Source organism: Micropterus salmoides, unplaced genomic scaffold (genome assembly GCF_014851395.1).
Source record: "Micropterus salmoides isolate LMB-PRFRI ecotype aquatic unplaced genomic scaffold, ASM1485139v1 Ms_hic_scaffold_16, whole genome shotgun sequence".
Classification (NCBI taxonomy): Eukaryota; Metazoa; Chordata; class Actinopteri; order Centrarchiformes; family Centrarchidae; genus Micropterus; species Micropterus salmoides.
Genome location: NW_024040707.1, coordinates 14,082,882 through 14,108,615, shown reverse-complemented (window position 1 = coordinate 14,108,615; position 25,734 = coordinate 14,082,882). Strand labels below are relative to the sequence as shown.

The following is a 25,734-nucleotide window of genomic DNA, read 5'->3' as shown; positions in this document are numbered from 1 at the left end:
GTTTGTTGGAAAACTCTTGAAGTAAAAGACTGTGAAATTACATATTTACAAAAGTCATGTATGTGACGTCATAACTTTTTCTCTCAATGACTGAAGCTATGTGATGTGCGTAGATCATGTGATGAAAGGACCAAGTCCTTGTCCTTCATCAAAACACTGAAACCCAAATTGCTCTTGATGTTCCCAATGAATGGGAAAATGTAATTCAAATTGTAAAAAAACTTATATAAATGCACTAACTATAGGCAAGTAATGGAACAAGCATATATCCCCAAAGCAGAGAAAGGTGGGACAACTTATACCTTTATCATTTTAACTGGTACATTGCCTTTGGTGAACTTGTTTAATTCTTTACATACAGTATGTCTGCCCAACTTCAACCTGAGCAGACGTCTATAGCCTATGTAATGCCTGAGGAAACGTACCACTGATAAACTCTGTGCTGACACGGTGCAGGATTTCAACGTTTTCTCAGTGCAGCAACTCACTAAATCTAAATGTGAGTCTTCCATGTAAATAGTTCCATTGCAAAGCTCCAATTTTCAGATGGTGATTTGATCACAGAAAAAAGCATGTTTAAACAGTGTTCAACTCACCAGTCAGAGCAAATTGGCGCCCTGGATGTGTGTCACGTTCAATGGCCTGCAGCTGTTGGTTCTCCACACTGAGAATGTCATGTGACATGTGACAGGCAGAACAGAGTCCACTTTGCAACACATACAGTAAACAATAGATAGAGTGTCACGTATGTTTACCATACACACAGATACATATGAATCATGTTAGTATAGACCACACAATGAAAATAAAGACAGCCATATTCTAGCTGTTGGAGACATCTACCTTCCATGTGATTGGCAAGAGAGGTAAAAGTGACATATTGAGTCACTTTGAACACTCCCAGCACTCAACATCAAGATGAAATGGGATGGAAAGCTGCATTTCATGCACTGCTATCCAGGCCACTGCCCTCGCAGTCTGTGGTAGAGTGCCAGATACTGTTCTTTATCTGAACAGGCAAGAAACACAGAGAATTCCTCCTGCAGGGGCATGTGTTTTTCACCTGATCCCTCCTCGCTCTTTCCAAACTGCCCCAGTTATTTGCATTATTGTAGATAATGTTACTGCCAGGCACTGACAAATGTTCCCTTTACTGTCTAAAATTCAAATTGTTTGTCTTCTTTTAAGGGCTGTTGGAGGAAAACAACCTACAAAATGCCAACAGTGGACAATACTTACAAACTGCAATTGTACAATACAAATTCTCCTGCCTAAAACAAACAATAATTACCTCCAAATGATGTCTGAGCTTGTCAAAAAGACTAAAAACAAACCTATTGAGAGAAATGTATATCACTTATATACCACTAATGTGAGTAAATGAAGAGACTATAAGTTTGTGAGAGGGTTGTGTGTGTGTCTAACCCTTTGTGAAGTATGTCGAAGGGCAGCTTCACTTTGAGTGACTTCCTCACCTTGATCAGTTCCTTTCTGCTTCAGCAAAGAGAGGTTTACAGGAAGATGATTGATTTACACTGTTGGTTAATGTTTAAAGGTTATTTCTGAAGGTACTCGTTGAAACATATGCTTCAAAATGCATGTTTTAATTTAACCATGGAAAGGTGACCAAGCAACATCCCCCAGAGTTACAAATATTCACACCAGACACAGTCTGTATTATGTGGTAGAGACATTATTTTTGGCAGGAATATAATAATATAATAAAACATGTATATAGCCTACTGCTGGGTGGTTTAATCTTAAATAATGCATCATATTTTATCAGTTGATTAATTGTTTTGTATTTAGAAACTAACCTGGACTCTATAACTAAACCAAACTCTTGTAGCCATGAACAAGCTTACCTTACAGCTTACAGCTAAAACATTAGCACTAACAACTTGCATGAAAGATATCTACATATATATACAAAATGAACATGAGTTAAGTTTGATGAGTGTAGCTACAAAGCAGGCAAAGCTATAACAAATAACAATAACAAAAATATATATTTACCATCTAAAATTGGCTGTGCCTGCAACAGGGTGCTACTTTCCCTATGTAGAATAAAGACTAAACTGAGAATGTGCAGACAGATTGATTCCGAACTTGTTCCCGATTGGAGAAATTAGACATGTCACATCTGACCTTTGTTACAATCATCCCCGGTCTCTCCTACAATCCAGGAGAGTTTCTGTTGAAATTTGCTCAGTCTTGAAACATTTGCCCTGAACTTCTTATAGGTCACCTGGCGAACCCCTCCACAAATAAAGACTACTATATAAAGTTTACTCTGGCCTTGTGTCGCATAGCTGCTGGTTTGTACTTTGGACCAACAACCTTAATAAACCTGCAGCTCGAAAAGACTAAAGGATTGAGCTCCTGGTGGGGTTTAACGCGGAGACTGCTGTAACCATTTGGAAACGCGTTCGGGGAATAGGAGAGGGGCTTTCTTTATCCATAGGTGTGTGGTCGTGTAGGATTTTCCCTCTTGGAGTAGCAGCTGGACGCATGCGTGCGCCTCTCCCCCCCTCCTTCCACGACTTCTCCATCCACAGCGCAGGGGCAGACAGGATGAATTTGTCGTGTTACCTGCTTAAAGGCGCCGCCGGTTGTGTGAGTAGTCTAAAGGTGACAGCTTTTTTCTACTGGAAAGTTTAAAAAAGGGAAATACTCGACTGACGAGGAGGCAGAAGTAGCTAAAGGATTAATGAGGAGAAGAGTATTTGAATGTAAAGCGGGCAATCAGAGAGCCGGATTAGATCCCACAGCGAGGAATCGGAGCGTGTGTTGTTGTCAAAGATGCGGAAACAAAAACAGGAGCAACAACAACCCGACTTTTAATCCATCGGGATATTTCCATGCACTGGGTGCAGCATGCCTTGGCTCAGGAGAAGGGTGAAAATGTTCCAACTTGGAGTAACACCCAAACACCCTGAAGTTTTCTGTCTGTTGGGACTGTCTCTATGCTATGCATCGGCTGATTTCTACACCATTCCGCGGAAGTAACGGGTTGCTTTGGACCATTTGAAGTCATAATGTCAAAAGTCATTCAGAAAAAGAACCACTGGATCACCAAAGTGAACGACTGCGCGGTTATCCGGGACGCGTGCGGGCAGCTGAATGTGGAGCTGTGCGGCGGGGCAGAGAATGGAGAGTTCCCATATATCGGGCAAGTTAGAGAGGATGCTGTGCTTTACCAGGACGGAAAAGTCTGCGAAGGGGAGCTGCTGCTGGAGGTCGAGGGGCTGCCTGTTTCTGGATTACCCCTTTATGACATTTTCACTGTGATTAACTGCTGCAAAGGTCCTGTCAGGTTGAAAACTGTGCGTCAAGGTAAGAGAAATCTGAAATACACCATAGAAACGGTGTGGCAGAAAGATAAAAAGTGTGGTGGTGGTAGTGGGGAGATTAACACTCACAAAGAGTAGAGAAATCCTAATGGAAGTTTCTAATTGCACATAATAAAATGGTGATGCCTGTGAAGTAGGGCAGAGGAGTTGTGCTGCATGCTGCTGCTCATCTTTTCTCCACAGCAAGCCTGGAGTTTTCACCGGCTTTGACATGAAGCTGCCCTGACAGTCCTTCTGCCATCATTTGTCTAAAGCCACTCTGGGAGTGGGTTCACGGATTAGGCCATTTACAGTGACTGCAGCTACAGAGTTTCATATGTACTCACTTTCACTCACAACACTTAGAGCACACACCGTCTGCTGCCAGTTTACTTCTTTGACATGTGACTGGAGTACCTTTCAGAAACTTTTGACACCATACTTTCTCTGCCTAACACTTACAAGGCCCACTGTCACCTTATTGCTGATAGTAGTATCCCATCTGCAGTTTAACATTTGATTGTTTGGTCTATGGAAGGTAAAAATATAGTGAAAAAATGCCAATCACAACTTTGCAAAGCTGACGTCTTCAAATGTCTTCTTTTGTCCAAACCCCAAAGATATTCAATTTACTATAATATCTGACAACGGGAAGCAGCAAGTCGAAGCTGGAACCTGAGAATGTGTAGTATCACTATCTATTATTAAAATAGTTGCAGATCGTTCCAGCTCTGCTCCTTTCTGTAAAGTAATGTTTAAGTTAACAGGAGGATGCTTTGTTTGTGATTGTGGGACACCACTTATGGGCAGCAACGGGGTTATTTCTGGAAGTGTTCCCTAGGTGTTAGATGAGTTTGAGCCATGGTGACACTGATTCAAACTTTGGCTTTTTCCCTGAGTCTCCAGTGTACTGCACATGTTTTTGTTGATCTTCACACTGGCCAAATCAGGATGTTCTCTGATGCCTGAGTGAATACTGAAAATATAATTTTTTAAATGTTAAGTCAGAGTCATTTGTTTATTTCACCTCAAATGTCTTGTTCCACACACACACACACACACACACACACACACACACACACACACACACACACACACACACACACACACACACACTTGTGTTTATTCCCTCACTCGCACACTCACAATATTTGACAAAGCTTGCAGTGCCTTCTCTCCAGGGAAATCATTAACTGTGTTATATAACAGCGGTTTAGTTTCAGTGTAGCATCATTGCCTTTGTATTGTACTTGCATGTCCGTTAGTGGCTGTAGAGTGAACGCTTGACCTCTAGAGCTGAAGTCTCGACCCCTGGGACAAGAGCTCAGCACTAACGCTGCTTTATGTTTGCAGAACAGGCATTTGTTTGACAGATGATCAGACCAGACTTTCACCATGGGAGAGTTTTAATATCCATAAACAGTTTTCTAATTATTCTGAACTCCTGTGGAAACACTTTGCACTTGTAAACACAGCTGCAACACTCTTGACTCTGACAAGGATGTCCTGAGCCGACTTCATAGCTTTGTCATTAGTTTTTTGCACAAGTCAGCAGATTCTCGTCATCTGTAATTGAAGGAGGGGGCACATTCTTTGACTATCTGAGTAGCTCACAAGACCTCCATTGTGCCACAAAGTCTGTTGGGCCCCCATGCAGAACTGACCAGGGACGGTGACCCAAGCCGTCCCAGAGCAGATGACTGGTACAGCTCGGATCTCTCTCCTTTCCTCTCCAAAGAGCTGTGGCTCATATTACAGGAGGCCACATAACGGTGTGCAGGTTTGCAGGTCACTGCTGTAGTATATTACAGCCCCACAGGTGTGTTGCTCCCACTGAGGAATGCAGAGAGAAACCACCTGGATAAAGTCTGGACATTTCTGTAGAGAAGTTGGAATCTTACACTCCAGTGGTTTTGAGTCTGTGGTTTGTAAGCCCTGTAAGTAACACTTCAAATTGTGAAGGAATCTGAGGGAACTTGGTAGTTATGCAACAAATGTATAATGATACACTAGAATCAGTGGGCTAATTTAAGTCCTTTGACAAATTACAGGATAGTTTTAGTCAACAAAAACAAATGACATTTTAGTCTATTCGTCGTCATTGAACTTCTTGTCTCATATTTGTCTTAAATTTAAAAGAAATTCTGTTGTCTAAGCGCTTTGTGACTACAGTTTTCGCCATCTTCAGCACTTAATAATGTTATGTTAGCTCACCTTTGCCAGCATGTCTCCGTATTTTATCCCTGTTGTTTTCTTGCCGCTTCTTGTCTTATTCTCAGTGTATTGCAGAAGGGGGGGAGGTGCCTCACAGTGTAAAAACGTCTGGCTTTTTCAAACCAAAATACATACACAGTACACATTACATTTATCCAAAGTGACTTACAATTGCCATATGTCAAAGGTTGCACTCCTCTGGAGCAACTAGGGGTTAAGTGTCTTGCACAGGGACACATTGGTGGGACACTAAGCAACATATTCTCATTTCTCCCATCAACTGGGTTGTAGTCTCTTTAAATGTAATGGTCAACTTTTGTTCACAGAGGCCCAAGTGAATGATGAATACATTTATGGTATGGCATAATTGTGATGTTAAAGTACAAAGATGGACTATTTAAGACTTTGACCAACCAGTTTAGCTCTTCTGTTATCATCAGTTGAATCATGCTCACAGGTGAAAGATTTTCTTGTCGACTGTATTTTAGTGAGCAGCTGATAAGAGTGGCATGCCTGTAAAGGTGCAAAGGTTGTGCATCAGGTCATAAAACTTTATTACAATGATGCTTGTTGGTTTAATATAGAGCTAATGTACAGTACATGCATTTGACTGAAATATGAGTTACACTGATATTACAAAAACAAGAAACAGGCGTGAACAACACTGTGTTTTGAAGTTACTCTGAGGGTAAAAGACTTTTATACAAAAAACTTGGGCATTCTTCTTGGCATTTTTTTCCCTTTTTAAACCCCTCCAGCACCTAAAAGGTCTGGGAGTTTATGGTGCTCTGATCACGAATGGGTTTGGCCTGGTGTCTGTTTGATTTCAGGGACAAATGGCCCTTGGTTGCTTTGAACACAGCCAGAGGGAATCAAGACAGCCAGCTGGATGCCAGACATTCCTAAGAAGTGGGGCCAGGAGTTCAGTGGTACACCCTGATGAAACATCTAGACTTTTATACAAAAAATTCTCCATTTGGTTCCTGGTTTACCCCTCCTCTCAGGTCACCTATTGCTTTCTCCTGTCACCCTACTCACTCCTTGGCGACAGGCTGGTATAGTGATTAGGGAGACCATCTGTTTGACCATTCAAACCTTCAGGATAGGAAGCTTGTCTCCTGCTGAAGTGTCAAAACTCAGTGCATACCAACTCCAGGGTCACTAATAGCTGACCCTACACTGTGGCCTCAGTGCAGGCAGCAAAGCCAAAAGCAAATGAATACAGTTCCACAAAACTGTACCTGTAGAGAAGGAAACGCAATTAAAGACACATTACTCTGTTTTTGAAAGTCACACAGAATTCAATACCGTTATGTTGATATTAGGAGTTGACCACATTGAGATGAACGGATGGTGGCTCTAATTCTCCAGTTGAGTGCCATTAAACCATTGCAGAAAAATCGAGCACAATAATAATAATAACAATAATAACAACAATAATAAATAATAATAATGCAATGGAGATAGGCTGTTTCTCTTTCATGGGTGACGGCAAATAACCAGACCTAGAAAACTCAAAGAATGAAGAGAGACTGCAGCTCTGCAGTTTCTCAAGATTAAAGTGGAGCTACCGTGTGTAAAAACCCCCTGCTCGCAATCGGCGTGCACAAAAACGCACATGATTCGACTATCAGTCGACTATAGGCAGGACTTGACGATTCTGATTCGACTATGTAAATCCTTAGTCGGGGACAGCCCTAGTATAAACATATAATTTCAGTTCAACTTTCTAGCTCTGTGTTGTTCTTTTTGTGTATCTTAAAACTGACTCTGTTATGTAAAGATTGCACTAAGTTGTGTCACTGAAATTGTGTCTCTGGTCTTTGTGCGTGGTTAATAAGGCTTATGCACAACCAGAGGATGTGAGGGCTTTGTAGACACAGATCTCCTCTGTGATGTGCTTGTCCTAGAATGCAAGTCCCTTCTATTTTCTTAAGTATGAAGATTTGTCAGTCTTGATTAAGTACAACCCACTGCATACGCATATCCCTGAAAGGCTTGTGAGATGAATGTTGCTGCTGTCTCTCCTCCTTCTCTCTGTACCCTCTAGTCTTTACTTTTCCTTCCACATCCACCGTTCCTTTTATAAGCTCTGCAGCAGTGTGGGATCTCAGATGTTTTGTATGTTCTTATCTTTCAGCCTTACTAGGCACAAGCAATGGCACAGCCCGAGAGTTTGACATTGTAAGAAGCTCTGGTGTGGATGTCTTCAAAGGAGCACTTCAAATAGCCCTGTTTGCATGTGTTGCATAGCTTTTCCAAGGTTGCAACATTGTAATTTTACTTTAGTCTTGATGGAGTGACTCGCTAACATTGCCAACAATGGCAGCATGCCAGTGAAGGAGCAGTACACAAGCAGCACACAAGCATTTTGTGTCATTTAAGCTTCAACAAATGCCAATGTAATTGAGAGACTTTGCCTCAGGTGTTGTAACAATGAGGTTGGAATGAAACGCAGACCAGAAGCATAACAAGAAACGGCAATCAGTACTGTGGGTATAATACTCCAGCAGGCAGAGGCTTTCATTGTTATAATTTCAGTTAGCTCTAAATCAAAACTTATCTAATTTTAGACTCAGTTTTAGACAATTAGACAAATGTCTTATTTATGCTTGTATTTAGATATTTAAAATAACAGAGGCTATCAAATTCTATCACTTTGGCATTGGTATTGTGTTGGCCCTAGGGCTGCAACTAACAATTATTTTCATTATCGATTAATATACCGAATGAAACATCGTCATGAGAAAATAGTCACACATGTGAAAACTTTAGTAATTCATCTTGTGTGTGTGCTTATCTGCAAGCTCGAAGACATGCGTTATTTCAGTGGTACAGAAAACAGGTGTTACCCCACAGGGAACGTCTCAAGTTACGTATTTGTCTCGTTCCCCTTCTCAGGGAACAAGGGTTACATACGTAACCCGAGACGTTCCCCTTTGAGGGAACTCGAACTGCGTCGGTGATGACACTATGGGAACGAGAATACCCACTATTCCACGCCGAAGCCCCCGCCTGCCTCCCCAGCGTGCAAAAACCTGTAGGCACGACTAGGAGGAGAGCGCACGGGTGCCGGTTGCAAAAGGAAGGTCCAGACTGTAAAATGAAAGTGTGAGGAGTGGCCCAGCCAGCTGCCTCACACAAATCCTGGAGCGAAGCCCCTACGAGGAGGGCCCTAGAGGCTGCCGTGCCTCGAGTAGAGTGCGCCCTTACGGCCATAGGTGAAGGTAACCCGCGCACGTGATAGGCCAGGGAAACAGTCTGAACAATCCAGTTGCTGATCGTGTTTTTAGAAGCGGGGAGCCCAGCCTTGGGGGACCCGAAACACACCAGCAACTGGTCTGCTTTCCTCCACCGGGAGGACCTCAGAGTGTAAATACTCAGTGCTCTGACCGGGCAGAGCAGATGAAGTCTCCCGTCCTCCGCCGTCACATGAGGTGGGGGATGAAACGCCTGCAGCACCGTAGACCCTGCCAACCTGGACGGAACCTTAGGGACATAGCCCGGACAGGGGTGCAGGATGGCTCTGACCCTCCCCGGGGATAACTCCAGGCATTGAGGAGAAACCGAAAGTGCCTGGAGATCCCCCACCCTCCTCAGAGAGGTGATAACGAGGAGAAAGGCCATCTTAAGGGTCAGGTGCTTGGCGTCAGCCAACTCCAGGGGTTCGAAGGGGGCCTCAGCCAGCGCTTCAAGAACCACCGGCAGGTCCCAAGTGGGAACCCTGGAACGAGTCACGGGTCTCATCCTCCGGGCTCCATGGAGGAAGCGCACGACCAGTGGAAGCCTCCCCAGAGGCCCATCCCTCAGAGGGGTGTGGAACGCCGCCACGGCAGCCACATACACCTTGAGTGTGGATGGGAAAAGGCCAGCAGAGAAACGGTCCTGGAGGAACTCCAGTACCATAGTCACCGGGCAGGTAACTGGGTCCACCGCCCATTCTCTACACCAGGTGGCAAACACATTGCCATGGCGGGCCCTCGAGGAGCGATATTATGTCCGAGAACCACACTCGGGCCGGCCAAAACGGGGCTACCAGCCGTAGACTGACACCGTCCTGATGGACCCGGGAGCAGAGCGCCTGGGGGAAAAGCATACAGGCGCAGCCTCGGCCACGTCTGCACCATGGCATCCAGCCCTAGTGGGGCTGGGGGCGAGAGGGAGAACCATAGGGGACAGTGCGTAGTCTCTCGAGACGCAAACAAGTCCACGTCTATGGGGCCGAACTCTTCGCATAATAACTCCACCACCTGGGGGTGGAGTCTCCATTCCCCCGGGCCTCAGCCTCTGTCTCGACAGCAGGTCTGATCTCTGATTCTGGGTCCCAGGGACGTATGTCGCTCTGAAGGACAGCAGTCTCTGCTGGGACCACAGGAGGATCTGATGTGCTGGTTTGCATAACGGGCGCGAGCGCAGACCCCCCTGATGATTCAAATAGGCCGTGTTGTCAGTCCTGACAAGGACGTGACGACTGCGGAGAGCGGGCAGAAAACTCCTCAGAGCTCTGAAACCGCCAACATTTCCAGGCAATTTATGTGCCAAGAGAAATTATGCTCCTGCCAGGAGCCTCTCACAAAGCGGCCGTCCATGACCGTGCCCCACCCCACGAGTGAGGCGTCTGTCGAAACAATTGTCTGGTGACATGACGCTCCCAACACGGGACCCTGGGACAGGAACAAAGGCTTCCTCCATACTGACAGGGAACAAAGGCACCTGCTCGTAACTCGTATCAGACGGAACAAATTTCTTCTCGGGGAGAATCCCTTGGATTTTAATCACCACTGCAGGGCTCTCATGTGCAGCAGGCCAGACGGGATTACACTGGACGCTGCCGCCATGAGACCCAACACCCTCTGAAAGCGTTTACACAGTGATGGTGCGGACTAGCTTCACTCTGGTCACCGAGGACAAAATGGACCTGACGCATGCAGGCGACAGGTGGGCCCGCCTCGTCGTCGAGTCCCACACCACCCTTAGGAACATAGTCCGTTGGGCGGGCGTCGGCACGCTCTTCTTTGCGTTGAGCCGCAGCCCTAAACGCTGAAGGTGGGTGAGGACGAACCGCTAACTCCCAAGTCTGAGCCAAGATGAGCCAGTCGTCGATGTAGTTTAATATGCCCTGGAGCCTCAGCGGGGCCAGAGCTGCATCCATGCATTTGATGAGCGTGCGAGGAGAGAGTGCTATGCTGAACGGAAGAACCCGATACTGGTACGCCGCGCCACCGAAGGCGAACCTCAGGAACTTCCTGTGAGAGGGACGGATGGAGATGTGGATATATGCGTCTCGCAGATCTATCGTGACAAACCAATCCTCGGATTGGATGTGACTGATGATGGCGGGGTCCTGCATCCTGAACCTGAATCTTCTCAGAGATTGGTTCAGGGACCGTAGATCTAAAATTGGACGCAATCCTCCGTCCTTCTTGGGAACTATGAAGTACCGGCTGTAGAACCCGGACTCCCTGACTGGCGGGGAAATGAGTTCTATGGCCCCTTTCTCCAGCAGAGAGCGAACTTCTTGTCCCAACACCTGGCTCTGCCCCGCGTGCACCGCAGTCCAGACCACCCCGTTGAATTTCTGCGGGGGGTGGCTCCGGAACTGCAGCCTGTAGCCATCCACTACGGTGGATGGCTACAGGCGGGGGAAATGGTGGATGGCTACAGGCGGGGGAAATGTTTGCAAGGCTCCGCCATGCTTCTACAAAATCCGCCAAGGGAACCAGCCCCTCGGGGCTGGTGGACGGTGTTATGCGTAGGTCCCCGGTGACAGCCAGGGAAAACTCGCCGGCGACCCACGGTGTGTGAGCCCGATCGTTTCCAGCTGCAACCCCTCGAGGCGGGCAGACTGGTGAGAGCTCGCTGGCGGTTAGCATGTCCCGAGCGCCAAGACGGCGGGAAAAACAGCACCTGTTGACGACAGCATCCACTGCCTCACCCGACAGGCCAGTAGCCCCTCGGGGCTGGTGGCCGGTGTTGTGCGTAGGTCTCCGGTGGCACCCTGAAGTGGAAAACCAGCGCCTGTTGTCTGAGCCGCCACGAGGGAGGGGACCTCGGTCAGCCTCTCGGGGGGCTGTGGGCGAGAGAGAGGGGCACATCCAGGAGAAAAGCCTTCTCCTTCCCCTGGATGCCCGAGAGGTTGAGCCACAGATGGCGCTCCGTAGCCACCAATGCTGCCATGGAGCAGCCAATGCTTGGTAACACGGAGCGTTTAAGTCCGTAGCTCTACAGAGCTCAGTCAGGTCCTCCTCAGAGGAACCTCCCCCTAGGTTGGTCTGTTCCATAATTTACATAACTCATTGTGCAAATCAGGAAAGAACACGTGGGTGGCGCTCGGGCTGCAGAAAGCTCATAGAGGTTACTGCCGGCCCGCGGTTCCTGCCCCGCCTCTCATAGCTGGGCGCGGTCTGAAGTCATCCTCCATGATGCTACGCACGTCTAGCTCCTCAGAATCAGACTGTGCAAGCCTCTCCAAACTCATACCTCGGGCGGGAGAAGCCGAGAAGCGGACTCCCGAACCGGGAAGAGAGGAGGCGGATTCAGACGAGGAACGGGAAAAGCCTCGGCAGTCCCGATGTCCTCGGAGATGTAGCGCTGGCGCCCCATGACCGAAGCCGCCGCACCGGCTCAGCGACCGCCGGCCGTCAAGCCATGGGGAGAGCGCATCCGGCCGTCTTCGGAAAAGAGAGCCACACGGGACCTCAGCACCCTCAGGGGCAGGGGCAGGGCATCGCAATGGCTGCAAGCAGCCCCCTCGAGAGCTGCCTGGGCATGCGGCATCCCCAGACAGGAAACACATAGGGCATGAGTGTCCCCAGCCGTGATGTAGCGCGGCATGGAAAGACACACTGCCTGAACTGCTCACCAGCCATCTCTTCTGCTTCTCCTTCCAGGTAATTTCGTCTTGTGGTAGCTTTCTTCTGAGTAGTCTCAAACATGCCAGAGTGCCTGCTGAATAGAAAAAAGCTAATATGTCCGGTGTGCCGGCGTGCATATATACGCCTCCAGTTACGCCATCACACGCTACCATTCTAGCAATGCCAATAGGATTGGAGTAGTTTCATTCATGATTTCAGCCCTGCCATGCCCAGAGGCGTTCCCATAGTGTCGTCACCGACGCAGTTCGAGTTCCCTCTCGGGGAACCAACAAATGTCGTCTGACCTTAGACAGACAGACACACACACACACACACACACACACACACACACACACACACACACACACACACACGCACACACACAGATGTTTTATTATGGTAATTATTCAGTTCATTGTGTGTCATTGTGTATTTCTCGAAAGTTCTCATACATTATGAAAAAAGATCTTACATTTTGGTAATGACCTCAGCTTGAAAGGAAATCCATACCTGTGCAGCATGTTCATGGAGATGCAGTACCACTCTACAGTTACATTATCATTAACAAGCATGGAGAGCCCTCAGGGTTTCTAAAAAAAAGTATGTTTGTCTCTTTTGGAGATCACATACATCATGTTTCACCTCTAACAGAGTCCTAAACAAAGACATGTTTACCATGATGCATTTTCAAACCAGTTTGATATTCTTTTTAAATTTTGGACCAGTAATACAGAATTTTACTAGTAGGTGTCGCACGTGACTCAGCTTCTCTCGACTGTAACATAATATGGCCAATGAATTATGAGTTTTCCTGCAAATGTTTCACAATAAAAGGCTTATTACTAAATAAAGGGTTACTGTCCACTGAAACGTTAGAGGGCTTTTAATTTGAAACACATACAGGAATTATTGAGTGTGTATTAATAGTGTAATGCAGTAACTTTAACAGGTCAAATGAGCGGTTTGGTTTGCGGTTTACCATATTCTCATGAGAGGCTGGAGCTAGCTAGCTTGGTTAGTAAGGTGCATCTGTAATTCATGTTACCCTTGATATTAATTGGGGTGTTAATTTGGTTAGCGAAAAACAGGCTTAAAACAAATTGTACCTACTGTAAAAATTGAACAGCCGAACGCTGAGCAAGTCTTGCTAGCAAACAGATGTGATATGCATGAGTAGGGTAGCCAGTCTCCCAAAAAATTTGGAAAAGTCTCAAATTTCTAGATATTGTCCTGAATCCCGATTCCTGTCCTGTTTGTCCCAAAAATTTGACTAAACCTGAGTTTTGATTACTTATAGCCTAATAAAACATTAAATACAAATCATTGTGAAACATTTTTGTGGTGCTGCCCACAGATGGACACTGTTCTGGCTCTTCAGTGGCTACAGCAGGGACTGATGGGTATCGTGGTCATTGTGTCAACAGTGTTGTTATAGCCATGAAGTAACACGCATGTGTGCTCTTTTCCACTTTTTGTTTTCTAGTGTAGAGGACGATAGTGGAAATTGCAGTTCGAGGACAGGGTAAGTGTAGCTGCAGATAGGCACAGAGCAGAGATATATCAACAATAAACACAGTTAAAACAGACATAAAAGAAACAATTAAACTATGTAGCCTACCCTATCATGATAGAAGCACAACAAAATCTTAACAAGTCAGCAATATTAGGCATGCAAAACACTCTTATTCTGAAATGCTCCATGTGGGATGTGTAGTGGGATGTGCACAGAGCGGAACGGAACGGGCTCACAGAGAGCTGTTATCCATTGTTGAAGCACACAAAATGACAAATAAGCAACACGTCAACAACGCAGGGCAGGCTAAACACCCCGCTGCTGAAACACTTCAGTGTGAGTTGATGCCGGACAAAACCGTGGCATAGCCGCTGCCTGTGTCTGTTTGCCTGCCGCCATTATCCCACGTTTGCCTCTAGTTTCGTTTGTTGTAAAATGTACATGCCCTGTGCCTGCTCTGATTGGTGAGTAGGACCGTAACAGGAGGCACATGGCGCTCGTGATTGGCGAGAAAGTCTGTCACACAAGAATGACAACGGAATTAATCTTTTACTGCATGACTGTTAAAAACAGGTCAGATGTGTTGTATAACTAAATTTTATTAGCTAATGGTGTTCTTTCAAATTGCAATTTCGATTTTAAAAACGATTAATCGTTCAGCCCTAGTTTACACACTGTTACATACATAGAACAAAGTCACTGTCTTTTCCTTATGACAGTTAAAGCCCCCCTCCAGTGTATTTTGACATTTCTATGATATTTCACATTTTTCTGAGTCATTTCCTTACTATGTTGATTACCCACATAGTTCGCCAAATATTTTTTGACAAATGGCTTAATTTTGTGCCCAAAGTTGCAAAAGTTGCTTAGTTGTTAAAACAGGGTTTTGACTATAGTAATTCCATACGTCATTCTCCAAGCTTGCGCTGGGGCACTGTCACTGCTCACGCCGTAACGCCTCGTTAAGTCAGAGCATCAAACCGATAAACATCGTTGTGAGCTAGCTAACCAATTTATCATGTCATTTATTTAGAACTTACAGTAGGTATGTCTCTCTGTGTCTGATTGTTGGTTTGTCTTTCTAGTTTAGTTAGCTAAGTTAACTTAATTGTAGTTAGCTTGGTGTAGTTAGCTAGCATAGTTATTGCAGAAAGTTAGCTAACAGAGGGTCTTCATTTTATTTTTTAGTTTCCTCCTCATGGTTTAGTGTGCTGTTCATTTTCATTATGGCATGTGTGCGTGCGGTGTTGGAGGAGAGATGACAGAAAATGCGTTGCGCTTTCACCTGCCACCGTCTTATATACAGTCTGCAACATGCATTTTACTAACGGCCGTGTTACCAATGCATACCAATAAAGTAAGCGCACCATGAAACGTAGTGGGAGTTATCGTGTGCAGTGCGTGACAGGACCATCGACTGTATGATTGATAATAGCTGATACGCGCACATTAGTATCTATCGTGGGTAAGTAATAGCTACTCCTGCCAGACAGTGTACAAGTGTAACGTTACTAAACTTTACTGTGTAGTGACAGCATATCGTTAGTGAACACTCCAGCCGGTCAGTTTTTGGTTGTCATGGTAATGTCTGGCTATTAACCACACCCCCATTCTCTGTTTGAGAAAGAAGGTTAACCAAAAATGGCAGTAAAAACTGGCTGGAGGGGGGCTTTAATGTCATGAACAAAAATAATACATTTTAGCATTTTGTTTTGGTTTTCACATGTTTTACTCTTCATTGATACTGAAGTTAATGTACTGGAATGTGAAGGGTTGACATCACTGAGAATGCGTCTTGTCTCTTCTTAATTGGCCACAACGTCTTCTAATGAGAAATGTCAGTTCAGTCAGTTTGCATAAAATCAAACCAGTTTAAGCTAGTACTCTGGACTGGTGAAATTGATCGTACCCTCACCATGAGGCTCAGGAATGGCAGCAAACAGGCAGCATGTTATTGTATGTAGAGGCAACTGTCACAACTCATATTTGAAATGACAAATAAATGACACGTCGCAGCACTTTCTTGTTTGTTTCTGGTTGAATCTGGAAAACAGAATCATGTCCTATCATGTCAGCTAAATAGATGTAATGTTCTCTCAATTTCTTCCGTGTTGCAGCCCAAACTGAAACAAAAAGGCATGTTGTTCATTGTTCAAAATTCAACAGTATTCATATCATAGATGTCTGCACACTGTGTTGATGGCTATATAAAGCATGTTGCATTAACTGGGCAATGAATAAAGCCACTGTAAATGATGGAAGCCAGGAATAAACTCTTCTGGTTCTGGTAAGCAGCCTGAACATGTTCCTAACAACCACGTAGACATTACCATGGTGTATTTATGTGTTGATATGACATACATAACATGCAACACAGCTGGTACTGTAACTCCTAACTGTGGGAGTTTCCTTAGTGTACTACCTGCATTTACAGATCAGATCAAGTTGTCATTTTGATTTTAAATTGGTTTTCAACATGTCTTCATAGTTGTTTTTAAGAGTGGCAGCTTTTGGATCAGATGCAAAACCTGGTGAGGTATAACTTTTGAAAGCAGCTATTTAGTAACAGTTCCCTCTCCTTCTTTTGTCCAATTTTAATATGCCATCTTTCTCTGGAGTACACCTGATTTTTAAACAAGGTTTTATGGGTATTCAGCGCAAACATGACAGTTGTAATTTTGCAGAACAGATAATTAAAAGGAGCCATGGCTTCTTCTCAAATCTTTTACCAAACCATCTTTTACTTTTTCATATCAGTTTTTCACATCATAGATGTCTGCACACTGTGGTGATGGCTATATAAAGCATGTTGCATTAACTGGGCAATGAATAAAGCCACTGTAAATGATGGAAGCCAGGAATAAACTTTCTGTTCTGGTAAGCTGAACATGTTCCATGCTCCTACTAATCAGTGTGTACCACGAGGTCTATTTTTAAACAGGGGAATCACAAGTGATTCAGTTATTCTGATCTTTGTTTGAGAGAAATGTAAACTAGCGAGTAAGTGATAATGTGTTATTCAGCTGTAACAATTACATTGCTGGCAGTGAATAACATTGTATTCTCAAAATGTCAATATTTCAGGAAGACAAACAACCTTTTCAATTTATCTACCAGGGATTGTTTGTCATATGACTACAGTAATGAGTGTGCATGTGCAGTATTGAAGTAATGCATGTTAGTGTGTTACATACTCAAGGTTACCCACCTAGTAGTTAACATAATCCTATTTAGAAATTCCTATTTTTTCAAATTGATTGACAGTTTTCTTTATAATTTATCATGGTTGTGGCTGTTTAATGTGTGAAAATGTGATGTAGCAGGAGACGCATACTGAATAATCTTCAGAGCAACCATGACCTCTATAGAAAACATACTGTACAAACGTTTGATTTGCATAATGAATGACTAAATCACGGACAATAAAAGTGGGTGTTATGAGACCTGCTCAGGCAGTCTCATCTGTGTTTGGCTTTTATTGCTTTGTTGTGCATGAATAGCTGCGACCGACTGATCCCTTTTTTTCTAAAAGAAAGACATTTTATTGTTCCAAGGAAGATCTACGAAATAAGCACTTCACTGAAATTATAATTATATTGAACAGTCACATGACAAAACATACATGACAGCTCTCAGGTAACACAATCCGCACAATGAAACTTGGACAGATACACATACATAACACATACATTACACCATTAGGGTGAACAAGAACAAGCAATCAGTATTAAATAAAACCTATATATGCTTATAAATCAAATACTGCAGTAAAATGTCGTCTTGCATTTGTTGTCGCTTATGAGCTCCCCTCCATTATTTCATCAATAATGTGACAGGTGTGGACAGAAAGAGACAGAAAACATGATCAGTGTGTGGAAATAAGAATGATGTGTACAGGATGTTCTGCTAACGCATGGATAGTTAAACAAGACTGAGAGTCTACAGCTGTTAGAGCGGCTAATTTTTAATAGTTGCTAATATAAACACCAGGTATCAGATATGACTTATGGGGTATAAAAGGCACAGAAAGTGATGCTTTTTTATAAACAGTCTGGGGGCAATAGCCACCATCGCTAACCAGGACAAAGAAATATCATCTTGACTGAAGGTGCCAGTATACTTTATCAGAAGTGCTATACTGGGATATAGCTTTAAGAGCTTGCCAGTGGATTATCTCTCTCAGTCTATATCTTACTCAGTCTCTATCTGCTGCACTAGCATGCACGTGCAGTGACCTTCACATTCACACATGCTCCTACTAAGTCAATCACACACACACGCACACACACACACGCACACTCTCATTCACTGCAAGAGAGTCTTGTATAGTGGAGATAAATTGATATTTAAGCTGTGCTTCTCCTACATTCACACATCTGGAAGCGATTACGTTCCATTACAGGCTCCGTTTTATACACATGAACCAGAGTTCTACTTTTAGTCCGTTTCTTTGGTTTTGTTGTGATTTTTAGGCACAGTAATTGCACCTTTCTTAAGATGCAAATAGCATAGTGTGAGAAACGTTCTAATTTTCCCAAAGGTCCTCTGTCATCATGCTGGATTTCACAAACTGAACAGGGACCTTAGACTTGAAAATACTGTAAATCTATGAAGGAACAGTCCGTGTTTATTTGATTGTTTGTAAAGTAAAATGCTGCCACACTTGTATCATTTTCTTATTATATAAACCTTGGTGTGTTGTTCACCCGGGGTGAAAGGTTTTGCAGATGATCCTTAGGGGATTTCTCATGCTGCTGATCTCTCTATCCCTCCCCTCCTCCTAGTCTGTCAATCTCCAGAGATTCAGGTTGCTCATAAGCTCTTGAGAGGGTGACCCGACCCTGCTCGGTTTACCAGTGTATAATATCGTCTGAAATCCTGACACTAATGTTCACACTGTTTAATCTGAAAATACACTTCTGACTATATGTACTGGTAAAACATGTCAAGATGTTATCCTACAACTCCACTTCAGATGGCCAGGCAAAGCAAAATAACTGGTACAGAAAAGCTGGAATTGGCTAAGTAAGCCTTACCCTTGTTGTACTTTTACTGCAGCGATTACTGCACCAGTAGATTTTGAAGGCTTTCTTTTGGCAGGACAGTGTTTAACCTTTATTGAGTTACAGAGCTGGTGATGTAATGTGGTGAGTGTTTAACTCGCTCACACTCAGACAATCCCTCCACAGCTCACTGTGTTAAAACAAATATCATGTGAAATACTTTTCCTGGAATATCCTGAAACAACTCAGCTATCATATCTAATTCAGTAAACAAAGCCCAGACTTGTGTTTGGTTTATGCAGCCTAGAATCCTGGATGGAGTAGAAATGCCTTCAGGTGGACAGTACAGCAGTTAAGACTCAAATAGGTCTGTTAATCCCAGTCATTTGATATCTGCAAATCAAAGCATGAAATAGAATTTTATTAGACTGTGTGTTACCGCCTGGCTTAAGGCTGGCAACAAAAAGGGAGGCCTCACACAGATAATAGGAACAAAAGTGGTTTATTTAACTCAAACTAGCAAACAACTTAACTAAGTTGATGGTGTGGGTAGATATGAGGAACATCAGTCGTAAGTGTCAGACAGAAGTGTGTGGATGAGTGAGAATGAAGTGTAATGCATGTTGGTGGGTGCAGCAAATTAAACAAAGGAACAAAGGCTGGGGTTGAAGCAGCAGGCCAGCAGAGTGAGTGATTTCTAGAAAGGCAGCCCTTTTATGCCCTCTAGGAAGCCCAACCCAGATGGGCAGGTAGACGCATTGGACCCTCCCAGCTCTACCTACAAGCCACACCCAGAATCTGCAAAACAGAGAAGACATACAGGCAGGCAGACTAGGCAAGTTGTCACATGTGGTATAGGGCTGCTACTAACGATGACTTTCATCGATTATTCTGACACTAATTGTTTTGATTAATCGTTTAGTCTAGGAAATGTCAAACAGTGGTGAAACAATGTGCGTTGCGACTTCCCAGCGTCCAAGGTGACATCCTCAAATGTCTTGTTCTGTCTGACCTATAAGACACAGAAGTTTTCATAGATTTTAGAAGGTACATAGAACACATGAAGTCAGAAGAATGCAATCACCTTATTATACACTTAGTTTATTCAACTATTTATTTTAGTTTTTGCTTAATACTGCTGTTTTGACCAACAATAGTGCATTGAAATGTAGATTGACAATTAAGCCACTTCTCACCCACTCAGGGCAAGTGACTGAAAGACAGACATATAAATCAGGCATCAATGAAACATAAAAAGTGCAACATGTTTCAGCATTGTCAAGGTAACATGACAATGTTGCAAAGTGCTGTCCCGTTCCTGTTCACAGAATTTTGAGCCCTTACAGCTTCATACACTCAATCACTTACCAGGTGACGTCAGAAAAATCTGTGAGGGTTCAGGGCTCAGGGTTTAGAGGGTGTCAAAGCCTTCATTAAATGGCAGTATGTTGGACCACTGTTAGAGGCTGAGAGAGAGATGGCAAGAGGCATTTATTTACAAATGTCTCTTGCCATTTGAAAACAGCTGGGGAGGGTTACTATAATGTGGACATGTATCAGATGAAGCTTTTGTCACTACAGATGTAATTTCATGCACAGAGACGTCTAGTGGTAAAATTATGTATTATGATGATGAAGGATCCCAAGGACTGTTGGGACTTGCCAGGTAATTAAACTTTGCAATTTATGTGTTTTGTCGTTTTAAAACCGTTTTTGTCACACGTTATTTGTGTGTGATCATTTATGAGAAACCTGCTGATAATAATGGTTCACTTACATTCAGAGATGCTTTTATTTTGAGGTTGCGAGGACGTAACCCACCCAGTGCCTTGGAACTAGGCTTAGTGATTTTATGAGAATGTGAGATGTTGGGTGCAAAAGTTTGTTTACTTTCTTTTCTGTAAAACTGGAGCTGACTGTCAAGTCAAATTGGAACGACACACGTTTTGGTCATTATTTTCAGTTCTGTTGTGGTTTACAGAGATGTCGACAGAGAGGTTCCACTTCATGTTACACCTAACACCAACCACATACACAGAAGATAGTCAGTAAACAAAGCCGGCTTTGATGTTTGAGGTTTAGAGGATCCCAGCTAGTTTTCCCATGATCTGGTTCCCAGATTTTTCCCTAGAAAAGGTGAAAAAGTTAAATCACACCAGAGGATGACAACTTCAAACAGATGGAGAAGAGCAGTTTAAACGACTGTATGGGCTGTGTGTGTATGAGAGACTGTGTGTCCCCATTATCTCCTTCCCGATCATATATCTGGGTTTTGTGGCAGGTGGAAGGACGTCTTATCTAAATCAAAGCAGCTTTGCAGGAACTGGCTTCCTCCATCTGATATTCTCATTACTGTCAAGAAGCTCAAAGACTGTTCTGCTTGTGGTGGTTTCAGTTATTCACTGTGGCAGATACGCCGCATCAATGAAGGTCATTAGTGTTGTAAGCAAAGCCTCTCTGATAGCCCTGCATCTTCTTGAAAGTGCAAAAATCAAAACAAAATAAAAAGTTAATGTCTCTCTGTTCTGAAACTATGTTGCATTTTCTGCTTTACACAGGTTATACACCACTTTTTGTAAAAGCACCGTACTGTGATACACTCAACCAAAAAAATGCCAGTAAGGGAAGAACTTGGTCTGTTCCCAAAATACTTTGGTTCAATTTTAAACTTGGAGGAAATTATTGCTAAACTACAGTGATGATGTTTAGGAGGTAATCTTTACCATGTTCGCCATCTTAGTTTAGTGTGCTAACATAGCACACTAAATGATGGGAATGATGGGGATGTCATTAATTTGGAAGGTATTTGGTGAGAAGCTGAACCAAATTTAATGGCAATCTATGCAATAGTTGTTGAGAGCCTCAAATGAGAACAGTCATGCTAGAGGTAATGTTAGGGGAATCACCAAAGTCATATTGAGCTTCATGCTCTGGGGACCATTGATATTTGAACCAAATTTCATAGCAGTCCATCCAATAGTTTCTAAGATACTTCAGACTGGACTAAAGCGGCAGACCGACCAACCAACATTTCCATCCCCCCCAAAAAAGATCAACTGTGATGTCAGAATAATGATTGGAACTGAAAGTGAGATCTTAAAATTACTTGTTTTGACTGACCAACAGTCCAAAACCCACAGACATTCAATTTACAATAACATAAAAGAAAGAAAAGCAGCAAATCTGCACATTTAAAAAGCTAGTAACAGTTATTTTTTGTCATTTTTACCTTTTGCTTAAAAGATTAGTTGATTATCAAAATAGCTGATGATCGATTTATCAGTTACTCGGCTAATCATTTCAGCAATAGTCACAGTTTTCTTCCATAACTAATTCACAGGCTACGAAGTTTCTCCTAAAGATGTATAGAATTTCTTAATTTATATTTGCAGTGTCTGTGCTGTCCTGCTGTTCAGAAGTCATGTCTGACTTTTTGGTCATAACCGTTGGGACTTGGTCAGTACATACATATCACATGAGCCTTTCTAAAAAACAGTATTTTCTTTCAGTCCTTTGGCCTGCTTTCACATACTAATCTACCACAATCTTACACATGCCTCTGCCTATCAAATCACTTGCTGTTTTTCTTCCAGCTGCGACTCTGAATCACCCCATTTCCAGAGTAAATTTAGACTCTTACAAAGACAGATAATGATAGAATTTTGGTTGGTGTCAGCTAAATTTTCTTTGAACACTTAACTTGTGCAACTCACTCCCCGTCTTATCTTGTGTCATACTGCCTTCGTAAACTTGACCTCCTGAAACTGACTCAAGTCTCATTCAGCTCTCACAAGGAAAATAATATTTCATTCTTTTATGTTTGTCTCTGTTCTCAATATAGAGCATCAGCGTGAGGTTATATATGGTAGCTGAGGCTGTTTAATCAGTAAACCGTCACAGCAAATGCCATAATCTGTCTTCAGATAACTGTTTTTAAAATGTGGAGCAGAGACGGTGGCATATTTTAAAAAAATACTCCGCTGGCAATGTGATAAAAGGTAAATATCTGTTTCTGCTGCTTCTCAAAGTGAAAAGAGATATACATGGTGTCCTCCAACTCAAACACAGTGCAGATTTGTTCTGTCACGGTCTGGGAGTGTTTGCTAGCTTCTGTCTGTCCGAGGGAGGGAGTGACCTTGGGCTGCAGCTGTTCCTCAGAAGTTGACAACATCTGGCTGTGCTGAGCGTTGAGGTGCAGTGGTGGGGGAGTCGAGTGCACTGAGAAGAGAAATACTTTGCAGGTCAGGCAGGGTTAGATAGAGGACAGGCCTGCAATTTGGCTATAATTCAGTCAGTCATTTGTTTAGGGTGAGACAACGGGAGATAACGTAACATACTGAGAATAGCTAAAGCAAATGTTGTGATGATACATGTGGTTTGGTACGTTTCAGTCTATTAACGACAAATTGTGTACACTCTACATCACTGCCAACAAGTTTGGAAGGAGCAGTTTCCAGCAGAGCTGCGACACTTGCTTATACACTGATCATTTAATCCTCACATCCTGAAGTTTTCATCACCTGGTGATGCATTTGTAGCCAGGGACCGCTCTGAACACCCTCCCTATTGGTGTGTTCAAGGAAAATGTGTTTGGTAACTGTTTGTCTTTGATTTGTGATGCCATACCTCATGGGTGTAATGTTTCTTGGCAGCCAACTCGCAGATATTTAATGACAGAGTCTATGAGTATCCTTGAGCCTTCAAACAAGTTCTCAGTTTTAAAAAACATTTCTAAGAACTGTCTCTGTTTGCAACTGCAGAATGGTAATATCCAAAGTTATGGATTTGTTAACTTTTAAAAGGTGGATTCACCCAACTGAAATGAAATAACATATTATCTCACTTATCTCTTGTGGTATCTAGCAACGCAGATAGTTCAGGTTTTATTTGCCATTGTTAGTAGGTATTGGTCTCTTAGATTTCTTTCTCCATCTCAACACAATGAAGATGACTGTAATTTAATTTGTGGTGCCTACATCATTAAAAAATAACATTTAAGAAACTCAACTGCAAAGCCCTAACTGCCAGGAGTTGGGGCTGGGTGGTATATCGGTATATGAGGTATACCGATATGAAATTAGACAATACCGTTTATATCGATATAGTTTGATATTGAGTTAATTAATATGTTTCCGTTACAGTAAGTCCTGCCAGCGTTTGCTCCTCTCTCTCCCTCACCACGCAGCCCCGTCCCTCCCACTGTTAAAGACCTGGCTTGTAAAAGAAAAACAACGGTTCAGGCAGTGTTTCCCACACATACACTTTACTTCGGCGGGCTGCCCAGGTTAGGCGACACATTGTAGTATTTATCAGAGAAACACGGTGATTACGTTTCAAGTCGCAACCATAGACTATAAACACAGCGGAAATTTTACAAGAGCGGACCGGGTAACATTAAAGCGACAGTGAACACACCAGTCAGATGTTATTTGTTAGCTACCACGTTGGTTTTGTTTTGATAGGCTATGTCGTCAACACGCCTCCTCAACATGCAGCTCAGCTCAGTTTTCTGTCATTATGGGTAATTCTTATCATGATGATGGATGTTCAAGCATCCGATTAGATTTTCAAAATAAAGCTGGCTGAGAAACATTTCATCACACGTGGTTAACGTTGCGAAACAGTCGCAGTTCAGTTAAGGCATATTACATCACAGCACCATTTCTCTTTAAAGTAAAAGTTACTAATCGCCCCTTCCTCTCTCATTTACAAGTATATAATAAACTGCTTGAACTTGCGTTCATTTCTCAACTTGGCCTCATTGTGTTATGTGTGATATTATCTTGGAAATTTTGTGGTTAAAGACGACTACTTTCTCTTTCAGTGTCTGATCTGCAATTTTACTTTAATTATAGTTTCTTCTTTTAAAAGGCTTTATTTACCACTACCTGTTGTATCTGTTTTTCTGATGTAGCAGTTCTAGTAAAGAAGATTTGAGGAGTTGGTATAATTTTAATGCATGTGGCATTATTGCAGCTGTTATCTCAAAGATAAAAGCTCCTTCTCACTCTGCAGATATCATAACCATGAACCCAGAGCTTCTTAAGATGCCGTTTCACCCTCAGACTGGAATATAAATGAGATAATCTAAGTAATTTTGAACAAGTAGTTACTAGATTTCATAAATGCATGCTTTAGCAGGTAAATGGGAGCCGTTTGACACACTAACTGAAAATAATACTTTATATATAGTGAATCTAGTGCTGCAAAATAATGATCCACAAAAATCAACATTATTAAACAGTTACTTGCATCCAACCTACTATTCGTGTTAGTTGTTAGTTTAGTTGGTTTCAAACGTTCACACAGTTTCTCTTGACTGTCCCTTGGTATTACAACATTTGTCCAACATCTCTCCAGCCTGCTAGCCTATGACGTTAGCTATTACTTAGTTGGCCAAAACATAGTATTAGGTGACAAAAATGCTCACTCGGTGGTCACCTGCCTTCCCAGCCCTGCTGGTCTTGGTTGTCTTTTCCATTTTATCTTTGGAATCCTGAAGAAGGTCTCCAGCACACCTCCGTCCAAATGAGGAGTAAAAATGTGGCCACAGCACCCAACAAAAACCATCGATGCTGAAATTCACTGCAGCAAAATAATTTATCAGAGGGCAATTTAAGCAAAGGCACCACCAGTCTCCCTCCAAAGCCACTCCCCCAAAATAAATTTTCATTGGCATGGGCAGAATGTGTGCAGGTAGGCAGGCAGGTAGGCCAGCCAATCATTTCATTTAGGCCAAATGAAATAATTGGCTTTTTTTTTTTTTTTTCATATTTGCATCAGAGAATTTGATAGATTGATTGCTATAAATATTTAAA

The 25,734-nt window shown here is 43.1% G+C and overlaps 1 protein-coding gene and 1 long non-coding RNA gene across 13 annotated transcripts in view; one reads left to right on the top strand and one right to left on the bottom strand.

Annotated features, from left to right (window-relative positions):
- Positions 1 to 2,466: 2,466 nt before the first annotated feature.
- LOC119905361 (membrane-associated guanylate kinase, WW and PDZ domain-containing protein 1-like) overlaps positions 2,467 to 25,734 on the top strand; it is a 103,979-nt gene continuing 80,711 nt past the window's right edge. For 2 of the 12 annotated variants that reach the window (XM_038722320.1, XM_038722310.1), the window contains exon 1: positions 2,476 to 3,336. In XM_038722320.1, coding sequence (XP_038578248.1) covers positions 3,039 to 3,336 — 298 coding nt within the window. In that variant the 5' untranslated portion in view covers positions 2,476 to 3,038. Of the gene's footprint in view, positions 3,337 to 25,734 lie in introns of all 12 variants that reach the window. The other 10 variants (XM_038722308.1, XM_038722307.1, XM_038722314.1 and 7 more) reach the window with 7 other exon arrangements.
- On the bottom strand, positions 19,409 to 25,482 carry LOC119905363. Its single transcript, XR_005444809.1, has 3 exons — positions 25,347 to 25,482; positions 23,052 to 23,134; positions 19,409 to 19,928 (listed from the first exon to the last, which is right to left on the bottom strand). It is a non-coding gene; the product is annotated as an uncharacterized LOC119905363 (long non-coding RNA).